Here is a 15,776-nt window from a genome sequence, read left to right as displayed (position 1 = left end):
ACTGGAAAATTCACTGACAATTACACACATCTAGGAGATTATAATAAAAATACAAGCAAGTCAACGAAAAGCTAAACTTACAAGAAAAATAATTTTATACTCTAACCCAACATTAGATTCTGACTCTGATTTTGAAATAATATTAAAAATCAGAATAGATTTGACAGTTGTCTGACGGTGGGGGAGTGGGTGTGGTGGGACATGAGGGTTAATCAGCAGTATGTTCATCTGTTTCTTGCGAAGAGTTTATTCCGGCATGCCTAGGTGATGACATCACCCTGCAATGGCTTCTCCAGTTGAGATCAGAATGACCTCTGCACAGCTCGGTAACAGTAGCTGATTGGCAAAGTCATCTCTGCCTGTGAAGGTCAAAGGTGAGTCTGGATAACTTGCTGCAGAGAGCAAGTTCTGACCTACAGTAAGATCCCAAATTACCGATGGACTCCAGCTGGCATTATTTTACAATTATTGTAGCATTCCTTCCATTTATCTTGCCTTCTACATTAGAGTAATATCTTTTGCTATATCTTTGTATCTAATTTGGTGTACTGTTTCAAGAAGTGATTTTTGAAGGTCAATAAAATGGGCATCAGTTTATCGACCAACTCAAAAATAACTAATGGATGACAGTGAAACAGTATCTTTTACCTTTTAGTTTACCAGCACAGCTGTCTCTGGTCTATAAGCAGAAAAAGAAAGACCTGTGGTTTCAGAAGGAAATATAATTCCATTTCTTTTAGCATGCATTTTCTACAACCCAGTACCAGGACAATAAAATTAATTATTTCTGGTGAAATTGTTGCCTTGTGTAAACAGAATACTTTTTTCTCTCTGTATTAAGCATTTATCTTTTTGTTATTAAATATCTACAGGTTTTCAGAATTCTATGATACATGTGCATTCCTAAATGTTAAGTTGCCAGATAAATTAATTGCCTGTAAATGTAGAAGCTTGATAATAAATTGGTTAGCTAAAAAATGCCACAGTAAGGCCTGTGGTTTAACAAATCCCCTAGACATATTCTGCAAAGGTTCATTAGCAGCCGCTGAGCAAGTCATTTTTGATCGTTCAAAACTTCAAATGCTTAATCACTGAAATGACACACATAATACACCCTCCTTCCAGCAGAGGTCCCCTTGGATTTGAGAGTAAAATGTTTGAACTCCGTAACTTCTTGGAAATGTATCGACTGTAACCAGGGCTGTTGCTCTGGCGACGCACATAAATCTTGTTGCAATGACAGTGCAGGAGCAGAACCAAAGCTAGTTCTGGACAGATTTAAATTGTTTCTTTATCAAATTAATTCAGAGAAATGAAAAACCTGATTGATGCTCGAAGTCAGAAATGCTGGGCAGAACTTATTGATAAAGAATCTTCTACTCGGGTAATATGGAGAGAAAAGTATTGGGATAAACAATCCGTTGTTCCGGACACCACTGCTAAGAAACAGTCCAAGTTGTTCAAACTTCCGGCCAAGGCTAACATTCTTCCAGCAATTCACATCCCAAAGCAACAGGAAGAAAGAAAGAAACCAGTTCAGGAAACACCTGTAAAAATTGAGCCGACTCAGGAGATGCTGCCAGTATCTCCTCAGATTCGAAGTCTGCTGTATGATGGCTTTACTAAAGAGCAGAAGGGCAGGTACTTGTACCTGAAAAAGAGAATGGCAAAACCCCCCGAGGAAAAATTTCACTATCCTCTTCTGTCATCCTGGACATACGGCTGGAGGCTGGGTGAGTGCAATCAGTTCATCCTATTTGATCAATTCAGTCACAAGTTTATCAATTTCAGAATGTAGTGTCCCAACTGTGGTAAGTCATATATATATATATATATATATGTTGTAACTGGGTTACCTGTCTGGACACGCCCCTCTGCTGACTGCCCCTGTGGCTCCTCCCACAGACCCCTGAATAAAGGTGATTTCGCCGTGCCCCTCTCCTCAGTCCAGGGGCAGACACTCACCATGCTGGAAGTCATATTTTACTGCAAATAAAAGCCTTTCAGTATTTACCCTACTTCGGTATTTTGGAGTAATTGAAGGTGCTTCACCAATCCTTTCTATTTTGTGGTCTGGAGGAGAGATGATGATATCAGAAATTTGTTCACGAAGTTTCCGTGTAACATAGATATGCTCAAGTTGAGGACAATTTTGAACCTAGTAACATCTTAAATGCTAGCAATGATTTTCCTATAGGAGGACACCTCAGCCCATCAGTTCTGTGCTGGCATACAGAATAATCATTCCCCCCCGCCCATATTTTCCCTTTCTATCTATCCCACTTTCCCATGAACTCCCCCCAGATTCCATCACTCGCCTAAAACAGGAGAAGCAATTTTACAGAGGCCACGTAACCTCTTTAGAGGGTCTGTGGCTTACAACAAGTGTGAATTCATCTGCAGGCTGACCAGAAACAACTTTTTAATAACTTCTCAATCATTTTGACATAAACAAAATAAAAATTGCTGTGTGCACCTAGGATTAAGATGCATGATTAAATATCATAATTTTTTTAAAAAAAGATTTTCATTATTTTGGAATTCTCAGATTGTTCTCAGGTCAAGCACTTTACAAATATACTTTTGGATCTCCCCTCCCCCTCCCACTCCCACTTTCAAATCTCTTACTATCTCCTCTTTCAGTTGGTGCTGACGAAGGGTCTCGGCCCAAAACGTCAACTGTACCTCTTCCTAGAGATGCTGCCTGGCCTGCTGCGTTCAGCAGCATTTTGTGTATGTTACAAATGTACAACAAGCTTATCAGGACCAGGGAGGTTGTTTAAAAAATGTTTAGGATTTAGTTCACTCCTACACCATGTCAAATACCATTCAACTAAATAACATTTTCTGCTCCGTAACAAAACAGTCATCTGGATTTAACTTCTAATCCATTCCAAATTCATTAGAGTGGCATTAGTGTATACATTTTGAAGTTAATATTATAACATCTAACTTTATTACGTCAGTGTGTACTAACAGTAATATTGATATATTGATTAATGCATCAATAATGTAGTCAATATTGGGATGGCACAATGGTGAAGCAGTTAGCATCACAGTAGTACAGTGCCAGTGACCTGAGTTCAGTTCCATCACTGTCTGTAAGGCATTAGTATCTTCTCCCCATGACTGTGTGGGTTTCCTCCTGGAGCTCTGATTTCCTCCCACAGTCTAAAGCCATGGGGGTTAGTAGATTGGGGTGTAATTGGACGGTGCAGGCTTGTTGGGCCAGAAGGGCTGGGCTGTATTTCTAATATAAATCAACCTTTGCTTTATGATAATAACTCATGAGATCAATATTTTCTTATCCTGAAGTGTGTTGGGTTATATAGAAGGGATTTCCAAGCTGACTGACTTTCAATAAGGTACCTATTTTTACCTCTTCCATAAACTGCCAGGGAAACCTAACCTATGGTTCATCCAAACCTGCCCAATCCCAAATATAAGACCAGCTCTGAGCACCGAGATACAACACTGGGCGTCACGGGAGGTTGTTCCTGCCTGTGGCCATCGAACTTTGTAGCTCCTCCCGTGGAGGGTCAGACACCCTGAGCCAATAGGCTGGTCCTGGACTTATTTCCATCTGGCATAGTTTGCGTTTTGTTGTTTGATTGTTTGTGGCTTTTGAATTGCTATATTTATGCTCTGTTCTTGGTTGGTGCAGCTGTAACAAAACCCAATTTCCCTCAGGATCAATAAAGTATATCTATCTATCTATCTATCACACACCGTGCATCCACTCTGTACCACAAGTCAGTAAAGCACCTACTAGAATGTGACCAGAGTATTCCAGCAAAGTGAGCTCCAAGTCCAGATCCACCACGACCCAAGCCCAAGGATGTACCATTTCTTTCACGTTAGGCCCTTCCTGAACCTGATACATGAGGTACCCTGATACTCTTCAGCTCAAGCTGAGATACCTCACTTAGTAAATTCTGGTAAGTGACTGGTCCCATTTTGGACACATAAATCAATGGCTTACTTTTGAAATCTAGCTAACAGTCTGGACCATATGGGTGAATTTTCTTGTAAGGTACGTATATAGTCATTTTCCAAACTTGGTTGTCCAGGTGATGTTATGGAGGAACTCCGATTACCAGCTCACGGTCGATTGAGAACTCTGAATGACACTTTCTATTCAAGAAATGGTATCTTCTACAAGCAATCCGCAACTGACGCACTTGCTCAGCTGAACTGAAGAATGGGACAGCAACTCTCCAATGATATTTTAAGTAATGCTCTACTCTTTTATTTTCTCTTTTCAAAATGTTGAAAAAATCCCACAAAGCTTCGATTAGTGGCATTTTCAGCAATATTTCCATTTTTCTTAACAAACCTTTAGTTTTTGTAAATTTTCTTACAATATAGTTAGTAACAAATATCCTTAGCAGGCTTCAAATGGGGCAGTCTTGTGGATATGCAATATCACTTATGTTTTAATATTGTCAATTATATTTTTTTTAAATCTAAAATATGTATATCTTGGGATTTATAGCTCACAAGAATAAGTTCATAAAAATAATTTATCAGAACAAAATAGGCTGATCAGTATCATAAATAGCAATGACACTGTCCTTTTGCATAAGAATGGAACAATAAAACAGGTTGCATTGCTCACCCCTTTTAGATAAGGAATTTTTAATTGTTTTTGTGATTTGTAGAAGGAAGTGTCTTCTACACACAATGGCTTATTAATTTATAAATTGCCCACAAGTTGGAGGCAGTGATTGAACTGAAAGCTCATGAATTAGAAAGCCTCTAATACTAAAGGACTGTGCTCTCAATGAGGATATTCTTTGCTAATTTGGGAGATTTTTAGGCAGATGAATCTTGAAGATTCCATAAATTTTAATGCCTCTTCTAATCCTGGGTGGAAATCAAGAATATGGCACCGAGAAACATGTGATGATATTCCACGGGTACGTGTCAGCAGATGTGATGGACATAAAAGGTGAGATGTAAAATAGAGCCCAGAATATTGACTAACACAGAGTCTGAGCTCCAGCATTGTTAATGGACCTACAAAAGTAATAGTCAGGAATGGGCTTGAAGTTGTTTAGCAATCAAATTTATCAAGGAAGCATGAAAAGCTTTTCCAGTTATATAAAAGGGGTAGTTGAAGACTTCAAGACGTCTTTTATTCTGTAGATTGTGTTAACAAAAAGTCTTTTTTAACTTCCTCAGATTATCTTTTTAGTTATAAGATTTTCTTTTCAGTATGCTTTTGCCTTGCAGTTGGAAGAAGATGGATTAGTAAGTCAAAGGTAATTGGGGTTGGAAATCAGAGTTAGAGTTTAAATTGGAGAATTGCACCATCTAATTTCAGATAGGGGTAACTACATTCCTACTGATTCTGTCTCCCAGTGAAGGAATGGTGTTGAATCAGCCACACCTCTCACAAGAGAGCCACGGAAACAATGCAAACACCAGCAAATATTAATCTCTCCAGCTCACCTGCTGTTAAATTGTTATTGATGTCAATAATCTAATGAGTCAATAATAATTTAGTATTTAGTAATAGTAAAATTTTGCTTTAAGTGCCCAGATAATAGTGAGTCATAATAATGGACATGATTGACTTTTTACCTGTTACATATGTTGTTAAATAATTCTGACTATTAATTGTTCATGACACAAACTGTTACATAGCATTGATAAGACTGTTGTATCTACATGTTACTTAGAAACAGAATGTTTACTTTGGTGTTGTGATTCAATAAATGACTCTGAGCATACCTTGTCCTGTGATCAATTGAATCAATGAAAAATGGTTAATTCTTTCACTGTTGTTGGCAGGTAGAGTGTTGATGGAACAAGCATAAACGCAAAGACAACTGGTTAAAGTAAGATGATTTGTAAACCACTTGAGCATCATATAAAGTGGAAATGCAACTCAGATGATTCTTTTGGAGAGGAATGCTTGGCTCCTTGGCATAGAGTGCAGTCGAATTCCTGGCACTAAAGTGACCAACGGATATCCAGGGAGTACTGGAAATGACACTGAGATGGAGGATCAGCCATGATATGATGAATGTTCTATGTATGTAATTGTTAGGGCGTATTCTGGAATTGTGGAATATAGCAAATATTCATTTCAACAGCAACCAGTCTTCAGATCTGAATGTGGATTGTAGATTGAATTTAAGATGCAACTCAGAACAATGGTACTCTTGGAGCTGCAGACTGGGGTAGATTGCAAACCAAGAAACACTCATTGATCTGAGATGTCTGCATATGCATGAATGCAGCTCAGAGACAATGGTGATTAGCATTTATTTTGGATGTTTGGCATGCTGGTGTGAAGATTTAGGTGTTTGAAAACTATATGCAATTCTAAGGAAGCACTGTGGATGCAATTTAACTATAGAATTTCCTGCTATTACCTTTGGTGCTTAGCATATAAAAATGTCATTTAATATTGGTTCAGGGAGCCTCTTCTTCAGAGCATTATTCTACTTCCTTTGAGATATACACATTGAATAAAATTCATTAAAAATAAGTTGTGATTTCAACCAATTATTCCAGATACAGAACTTATGCTGCCAGAGCAGCAGGTAACCAGCATGTGTTCATCTTTTTAAAATTAAAAATGCCTACATCCATTTCCAGTCTCTTCCTTTTCAATGTGGTCAACTAAATGAACTGAAGGTTATTTCTTTTAATAATTATAGAAAACTTCTGTCCGTAGCAAGTAAATACAATTGATATACATGTGATTTATTCAGAATCTCATTCAAAAGTGGAAGTGCCTAATGTACATCAGGTTAAAGCACTGCTAGTGCAGTATGTTCACATTTTGCATGGACAAACCATCAACAATCTTTTGATCTTAATAGCTCATGGTCAATCATAATTATATACAGTTTTAATAGCAATTTCTTTCTGAAACATGACATATTGCATTAACTTACAAATAGGAAGTTAAAATGGAAAATTTTTGATATTATGCCTAATATAGAATTCCTCTCCTGTCACTGAACGTGGTCCATGCCATGTCAGTTAACCATACTTTCCTTTCAGTGTTAGTTGAAATTAACATCCTGCTCTGTGAACTTTCCAGTGCTAACCTAAGCATTTTAGATAGTGTTGCAGAAAACTTCCACTTTGTCCAGATTTCCCCTGGCTTGGTATTGCTTCCCATCTGTTCTAGGTTAGTGGTTAATTGTTGGCTTACAATTGAGGTAAGAGGGTTAACATGGCTTACAGTTCTCTCCGCAGAGTCCAATACATTTGAATGCCTGAATTTTTCTCCATTAGAATTGAGGCTGCAGTAACTGGAAGATAGCGTCAGCCTGTGTATGGAGTCAGAGGACGTGTAATACTCTGGAGCTCTGAGAATTCATTGTTGGCACATATTATCACAGAGAGATGAGTTATATAAAAAGGAGTGAAACTACGAAGTAATAAAGATCTCAATGAGAACTTGCAAAACCTTAATGCTAGGGCATAGTTAGTGAAAAAGGTCAAGGAACTGGAGTTTTCCAAGACTTTGGATGAAATTGGGCCCTGATGTGTTTCTGGAGCAATAAGGGAATGTTTGGGGGAAAAAAACTTGTATTTAAATAACCTCTTTTTTGACCTCAAGATGCAATCCTTCCCCTCCCCACCCCAAGGCCTCATAAAAGAAGCTTACAGTTAGTAAAGCACTTTAAATATATTGTCCCTGTTGTGATGTGTGGGCATGTGGCCAAGTGGTTAAGGCATTGGACTAGTGACCTGAAGGTCATGAGTTCAAGCCCCAGTCGAGGCAACATGTGTTGTGTCCTTGAGCAAGGCACTTAATCACACATTGCTCTGCGACGACACTGGTGCCAAGCTGTATGGGTCCTAATGCCCTTCCCTTGGACAACATCGGTGTCATGGAGGGGGGAGACTTGCAGCATGGGCAACTGCTGGTCTTCCATGCAACCTTGTTCAGGCCTGCGCCCTGGAGAGTGAAGACTTTCCAGGCGCAGATCCATGCTCTCGCAAGACTAACGGATGCCTTTACCTTTACCTGTGATGTTAGAAACACAGGAGCCAAATGCTTACCCAATCTTTGAGATGATAAGTGTGTTGATTGGAAGGAAATGGTTCCTCTGGAATCGGTCTGAATGACCCTTTTGAGTTGTACAAATTTCATGTATTTCTTATAATAAATTCTGGAGCTGGCAACTTAAGAGTTAAAGCAAATAATGAGTTACCATGAAGCTTAAAACTGATAATAGAAGCAATATGCTCTCATTCCACAGAGAGGTGAAGTAGCCATTATGTGAGTCATTTTCTACCCTTCCAGACCTTTGCGAGACTTCAACCAGCTAGAAAAGCCATAGGACCTCTGCAGATCGACTTCCACAGGAAAGTGGTCACTCACGTTCAGAGCCTGACAAATGGGAGAAACAAGATACTCTAATTTTGTTAGAGACACATGTCCAATATTTACATTTAATGTAATAATCTTGGCTTGCATAATGGATCAAATGATCTTGTTGAAACTTAAATGCATATTGGAACATCAATGGGCACTTTTGCAATAGTGTAAATGAAATGGGTTTTACCTACATCCCCACTTAGTTCCTTACCTCAGTTGTGCTCCTCTATGGGGATACAAAGTGGAAGACAGACATTTGCTTTAAGAGAGGAAGAGCAATTTACAGAAAGAGAAACCCTTTGTGGAAACATAAGTTTTGTACAAGGGAAGTTCAGCAGACATGTAGCAGTAAATCTCTACACACTCAGTGGAGAGGCTTTTACTCATAGGTGAGCTGATGTTGCACAGAGGACATCACAGCCAAAAACAATCCTGTTTTTGATTTAGTATCTTCACATGTGCAGTTGCTGTAGAGGACTACAGTAACAACTTTTATCTCCGCCCCTCCCATTGGTCATTCCATCCTAAACAGTTACTGCTGTTGTCATATGTGGTCTATCACAGCTCTCCTAGCCAGGTGGAAAGCTGAAAATCAGGACCTCAAGGGTAGTAATTTCTGGATTGCTGCCCATGCCACACCCCAGTGTGGGCAAGAATAGAATGATTTAGCAGATGAATGAATGGCTGAGGAACTGATGCAGGGGGCAGAGTTTCACATTTATGGACCATTGGGATCTTTTCTGGGGAAGGTATGACCTGTACAAAAGGGACAGGTTACACCTGAACCCGAAGGCAGCCAATATCATTACGAGCAGGTTTGAACTAATTTGGCAGGGGAATGGGAACCGGAGTGATAGGACTGAGGATGGGGTAGCTGGTCTACAAACATGGGCAATGATAGTGAGGAGAGGCTGTTGATAGAGCAAAATTGCAGTCAATGGGTTGAGTTGCAACATAAAAGCAGGGCGAAATCGAAAAGGGTGAATACGGGACCGAAGGTGTTCTATTTGAATGTGTTCAGTATACGGAATAAGGTAGATGAACTCTTAGCACAGTTACAGATTGGCATTTATGACATTTGCAGGAGTCTCTAAATCATGGCAGAAAGCTTAATGTCCAAGGATACACATTGTATTGATAGGACAGGTAGAGAATCAGAGGGGGTGGCATTGCTCTGTTGGTAAAAAATGAAATCAAACCGTTAGAGGTGACATAGGATCAGAAAGTGTAGAATTGTTGTGGATAGAATTAAGAAAGTACAAGGATAAAAAGACCCTAATGGGAATTATATACAGACCTTCAAGCAGTACTAAAGATGTGGTCTACTAATTACAATGGGGAAATAGAAAATGCATGTCAAAATGACATGTTACAAGTCATGGGTATTTCAATATGCAGGTAGACTGGGAAAATCAGGTTGGCGCTGGATCCCAGGAATTCTAGGATTCCTACAAGATGGCTCTTTTAGAGAGGCCCACTAGGGGATCAGCTATTCTGGATTGGGTGTTGTGCAATGAACTGGAATTGATTAAAGAGTTTTAGGTAAAAGAACCCTTAGGGGTCAGTGATCATACTCTGAAAGAATTCCCCCTGCAATTTGAGAAGGAGAAGCTAAATTTGGATGTATCAGTATTACAGTGGAGTAAAGGGAATTATAGAGGCATGAGGCATTCCTAATTTGGCCAAAGTTAATTGGAAAGGATCACTATTAGGGATGACAGCAGAGTGGCCATGGCTGGAGTTTCTGGGAGCAGTTCAAAAGGCACAGGATAGATGCATTCCAAAGAAAAAGAAGTATTCTAAAGGCAGGATGACACAATCGTGGCTGGTAAAATAAGCCAACATAAAAGCCAAAAAGTGGACATATAATAGAGCAAAAATTAGTGGGACGTTAGAGGGTTGGAAAGCTTTTAAAAACCAACAGAAGTCAACTAAAAAAATCATAAAGAAGAAAAAGATTGAATACAAAGGTAAGCTAGCCAATAATATTAAAGAGGATACCAAAAGTTTCTTCAGGTATATAAAGTGCAAAAGAGAGGCGACAGTAGATAGTGAACCATTGGAAAATGATGCTGGAGAGGTTGGGAGACAAGGAAATGGCGGACAAACCGAATAAGTATTTTGCATCAGTCTTTGCTGTGGAAGACTCGAGCGATATTCTGGATGATCAGGAGTGTCTGGTGGCAGATGTGTGTGAAGTTACCGTTACTAGGGAGAGATTCTTGCAAAACTGAAATGTCTGAAGGTAGGTAAGTTACCTGGACCAGGTGTTATGCATGTAGGATTCTGAAAGAGGTGGCTGAAGAGATCGTGGAGGCATTAGTAATTATCTTTCAAAAATCAATTGATTCTGGCATGGTCCAGGAAGACTGGGAAATTGCAAATGTCACTCCACTCTTCAAGAAGGGAGAGAGGCAGAAGAAAGGAAATTATAGGCCAGTTAGTCTAACCTCAGTGGTTGGGAGGAAGTTGTAATGAATTTTTGAGGATGTGGTTTTGTGGTATTTGGAGGCACATGATAAAATAGCCCAAAGTCAGCGTGGTTTCCTTAAGGGAAAATCTTGCCAGACAAATCTGTTGGAATTTTTTGAAGAAACAACAAGCAGGATAGACAAAGGAGAGTCAGTGGATTTTGTGTACTTGGATTTTCAGAAGGCCTTTGACAAGGTGCCTCACATGAGGCTGCTTAACAAATTAAGAGTTAAGAAAGATACTCGCATGGACAGAGCATTGCCTGATTAGCAGGAGGCAAAGAATGAGAATAAGGGGAGCCTCTTCTGGTTGGCTGCCAGCGACTAGCAGTGTTCCACATGGGACTGTGTTGGGACCACTTTTTACATTATATGCAAGCGATTTGGAATGATGGAATCAATAAGTTTGTGGCTAAGTTTGTGGACAATACAAAGATAAGTAGAGGGGCAGGTAGTTTTAAGGAAGCAAGGAGGCTACAGAAGGACCTAGACAGATTAGGAGAATGGGCAAGGAAGTGGCAGATGGAATACAGTATAGGAAGTGTATGGTCATGCACTTTGGTAGAAGAAATAAAAGCCTAGACTATTTTCTAAACGGAGAGAAAATTCAAAAATCTAAAGTGCATAGGGACTTGGTATTCTTCGTGCAGGATTCCCTAAAGGTTAATTTACAGATTGAGTTGGTGGTGAGGAAGGAAAACGCGATGTTAGCATTCCTTTCAAGAGGACATGAATATAAGAACAAGGATGTAATCTTGAGGCTTTAAAAAGCACTGGTGAGGCCTGAGTTGGAGTATTGTGAGCAGTTTTGGGCCCCTTATCTAAGAAAGGATGTACTGACATTGGAGTGGGTTCAAAGGAGGTTCATGAAAATGCTTCTGGGATTGAAACACTTGTCATATGAGGAGTGTTTGAAGGTTTTGAGGCTCTACTCACCAGAATTCAGAAGAAAGAGGGGTGACCTCATTGAAACCCATTGAATGTTGAAAGGCCTTTGTGGAGAGGATGTTTCCTATGGTGGGGGCGCCAAAGACCAGAGGTCACAGTCTCAGAACAGAGGGACGTCCTTTTAGAATGGCAATGAGGAGGAATTTGCTTTAGCCAGGCAGTGGTACATTTGTGGAATTCATTGCCATAGGTGACTATTTTGGCCAAGCTGTTGTGTATACTTAAGACAGAAGTTGTTCAGATCTTGATTGGTCAGGGCATGAAGGGATACGGGGAGAAGGCAGGAGATTGGCACTGGGAGGAAAAATGGATCAGAAATGATGAAATGGCGGAGCAGACTCAATGGGCCAAATGGTCTAATTCTGCTCCAATATTTTATGGTCTTATGGACATATTTATGTATTCCTCTTAGCCATTCAGACCTATCTTCCTGGTCCCTTTGTGGCCTGTATGACTCAGGAAATATATATCTTCACTCTCAACTAAGGCATTTGTGTGAAGATAATAGCAGGTGTTGTGAACAATTTGACTCATCTTAAAACGAGAAATGTGAAATGTAAATTACTTGCATTTTCAAAATGAAATTACACAATTAGATTAACATGCCTTTAAGCATATCAAGTACTCGTAATACTGAACAGTCTAATGCCATTACTGTCACACATCCGTGATTTAAAGTACCATTTTCTGCTTTATTTTTTGTTTTGTTTGAGTATCTACCAACATCCTAAACTGCAGCAGTATATGCTCATTTTTGATCAGGATCATTGTGGCATCTCTCTTACTGAGGTAATGTCAGTGATACACTGAAAACAACCTTTGTGTCTGTCATTCTGGTGGTGTGACTTTCATCATTAGGCCCTCCGTGGTCTTTTGAGCATCTCATCCTGTAGTACACATTTCATTTTCTCTCTAAATCTCTCTAGTACCAGGCATTCATTATCATCCATCAGTTTCTGCTTGTGAGAACCTGCTGTAAAAATAATGGTTCCTACATTTATATAACTAATAACGAAAAGTAAGTATTTATGCTTTCCTAATGTTTGAGTGTATAATTCTGACTCAAATCCTTTCATTGACAGACACTCCTCTCCACATTGCCATAAAATTTAACCATGTTACTTCATTCTAACCTTACTTAGCTTCTCTTATGATTCCTTTAAGTCTGGTTTCCAAATCATATGTACCTTTGATGTTCCTTGTCATACCTGATTTCTCAAAAATTTGTCCACTTTATCAGTTACTCTGGTTCCCAGGGTCATGTTCTTGCACAATTCCAATCCCTGCACTTACACTGGCTGCTGCTCCCAAATTTACCCAGTCACTATAGGCAGTCTATGTTCATCTTTGCTTTGCTGTTGACGTCCAACTGTCGTCATTCCTAGTGACAGAGCTGGTTGTTATATTCATCCTGCAGCATCCAAAGGTAACTTCCCACTTTGCCCACATTGTTTGGTCACCATCTCGATGGACAATGAAGCATTTCTTCCACCTAGTCCTCTTCAATTATTGTGGGGAAAGATTGGTGAATTTCCCTGTGTCACTGTCCTGTTTTCTGATCAGTTACTGAGGCATGTTCAGTTTTGGTGCCCTGATTGAGCTGGGCTTCAAACACTGCATTTTAACCCCAGCCAACACTCCCTACATCAACCTCTGATCGCACACTGCACTCATATAACTGGGACGGCCATTGCAACCTTTACTCGTGTCTTTCCCACCACGTTCAATTGTAGTTCTTTCAAAGCCCTAAAGCTCTCGTACTGTTCTGTTCTAACTCCCACTGGTTGTAATCTTAACTGGCTCCCTTTCTTACAATTCAAAAATCTCGGCCTTCATGAAGCAGGTCATGCCTCACCTTCCACACCTCAACAACACACCTGCCTTTGTGTCTCCTAGGAACACTTTGCCCCGTTTATTCTGCCTTCCCTTGCACCAGCCTCTGCTTTTAACAGGGTCTTTTACTATCACAACCACACACTCTGATAGGGTTCGCCTGTAACGTTCCATCTTCTTATATTAAAGCCTAACTTCAAAATAATCTTCAGCTAACATATTCCAAAGTGCTTCCCACACCACACCTTTGTGAAGCACTTTGGAACATTGCACCATGTTGGGATTTTGAATGGTTATTTTTAATAGTGTTACACATATAGATCTTGGTCTGTGTTTAAATTTTTCATGGCGTCACCTTTATCCATTCGGTAGCCACAAGTTCATCTCTGCCAATCTTGTGTTACTCAATGCAATTACTAGGGAGTCGGGATAGCTTAGAATTACCTGTTGTTCAGTCATGCCGTAAGCTTCCATGAAATTAAATACTTTGGCTGAATTTGGAACGACTGCATTTAATAACTTTCCACCACGAAGTACAATCCTGTTTTATAAAATAATGAAAAAGGTAATTGTATAAATTCTAAGATAAGCCACTAGAAACAATTGACAATTGTAGTACACCTGAAACAACATGTTTAGTTAACTAGTGACGGATTAGGCATTTAAGAAAGTCATTCAGCAGACCAAAACCAATCCAAAAATAATTGATGTGCCAAATGTGTGATGCAAAATGAGTCTGATCACTATTTGTACATGTGAAATATATCTTATTATACATACGACAGCAAGAACTTGTCTGATTGCTAATCTGTAAAGTGAAAATAATTTGGTATTGTGTGACTGAGTGTGAAACTGATCTGATTACCCGTGAGCACGATGCCAGTCTGATTCTGCTGGTGTATGAAAGCAACCTGTTCACTTATATACCTATCGGCAAAATCTGTCAGATCACACACCAGAATGATAGTGGTGCTTTCACAGGTATGTTCATTCAGTATGAAATACAAGAGATTCTGTCGATGCTCAAGATTTCCAGCAACGCACACAAAGAAGTCCCAATGAAGGGTAATGGCCCAAAATATCGACTGTTTATTTCCCTCTATAGATGTTGTCTGACCTGCTGAGTTCCTCCGGCACTTTGTGTGAGTTGTATATTCATTCATTAATGCATTTTCTTTATTTTAAACACAGGACAAGAAATTACAGCAAGGATCAGTTGAATTGTTTGCTTCACAATGCATGGGAACTTGGAAAATCCTGTACCTTAACTCTACCTTCCTTATTTCACTTGGTACCAAAAATTTTGTCAATTCTCTGTCTTGAATGTATTTTTTGACTAAGCGTTCATGGATTCTGTTGAATTTTAAACCTCTGTGGTTAATGGTTCAGTGTAGATCTGATAAATAAGATTGTATCAATTGCTGATATGTATTTTATTATTTTGTATGTCAATTATTGAAGATTAATTGATTTTGTTTATGTGTATTTGATTTTTGTTATTATTTTTACACAACTACAAGGAGGGGAGGTAGGTTTCTTTCACACGCTGGCTGTCTGTGATCACAATTTGGCAAATTGAAACTCTTTTTAACAATTGGAAGGGGAAATAATGTATGAAACTCATTCAGATTTTCAGTTCTCAACTTTAGTGAAGTTACTCATACCCTCATTGTAAGGTTTTTGTGGTTAGATGGTTGCTTCCCTCTGCCCCTAATATCTGTTACATCAGTCAGACTGTGTTTACGCTCTGTTCTCCTTCCACACTACTGATCCGGTTTCATTTTGAAGTTCTCCCAAGTGATGAGATTGTAAAATCTGTTATTTTGGTGTAATGGGATCTCAGGTTTCCTGTTTTTCCAGATATATACTAGGTGTTACTTTAGTTTCTTTAAACTCTCTTGCCTTTTGCCTTGTTGGAGGAATTTTGTTTTTTTTAGGGGAAATTAAACCCACTGATATAAGTTGTAATCATGTCTTAGAAATTCTAACAATGTCTATTGCACAATTTTAACATTCTTTATCACTAATTGAAACCACCATCTCCATGTCAGCCTAGCAGCTTCGAGGAATTGAATCATGATCATAAGCCTACGTATGATGCACTGAAATGTAGAGGTCAGTGGGTGTGCAGTCAGCTGGCAATGAACAAATTAGGTCACTGATGAGATATTCTG

At 39.2% G+C, this 15,776-nt stretch overlaps 2 protein-coding genes across 4 annotated transcripts in view; one reads left to right on the top strand and one right to left on the bottom strand.

Moving 5' to 3' along the window:
- The first annotated feature begins 1,243 nt into the window (after window positions 1–1,243).
- Window positions 1,244–14,866, top strand: LOC134356838 (protein SPMIP1). Of its 3 annotated transcripts, none has more exons than XM_063068017.1 (3): window positions 1,244–1,733; window positions 4,071–4,232; window positions 14,794–14,866. In XM_063068017.1, the coding sequence occupies exons 1-2, from the start codon at window positions 1,313–1,315 to the stop codon at window positions 4,196–4,198; spliced, it is 549 nt and encodes a 182-aa protein (XP_062924087.1). In that variant the 5' UTR covers window positions 1,244–1,312; the 3' UTR covers window positions 4,199–4,232; window positions 14,794–14,866. The 3 variants fall into 3 exon arrangements, with proteins under 3 accessions (XP_062924087.1, XP_062924086.1, XP_062924085.1); XM_063068016.1 differs by lacking the exon at window positions 14,794–14,866 and adding an exon at window positions 5,797–6,534; XM_063068015.1 differs by lacking the exon at window positions 14,794–14,866 and having other exon boundaries at window positions 4,071–6,534.
- Window positions 6,711–15,776, bottom strand: part of LOC134356836 (deoxyribonuclease gamma-like) — a 25,645-nt gene continuing 16,579 nt past the window's right edge. The window contains exons 7-8 of the mRNA XM_063068014.1: window positions 14,047–14,143; window positions 6,711–8,362 (exon numbers count right to left, since the gene is read on the bottom strand). Of these exons, the coding sequence (XP_062924084.1) occupies window positions 8,264–8,362; window positions 14,047–14,143 (196 nt within the window). The 3' untranslated portion in view covers window positions 6,711–8,263. The remainder of the gene's footprint in view (window positions 8,363–14,046; window positions 14,144–15,776) is intronic.

This window comes from Mobula hypostoma, chromosome 15 (assembly GCF_963921235.1).
Source record: "Mobula hypostoma chromosome 15, sMobHyp1.1, whole genome shotgun sequence".
NCBI classification, from domain to species: domain Eukaryota; kingdom Metazoa; phylum Chordata; class Chondrichthyes; order Myliobatiformes; family Myliobatidae; genus Mobula; species Mobula hypostoma.
Note: the sequence above shows the minus strand (reverse complement) of the source record. Positions and strands in the feature narration are given on the sequence as shown.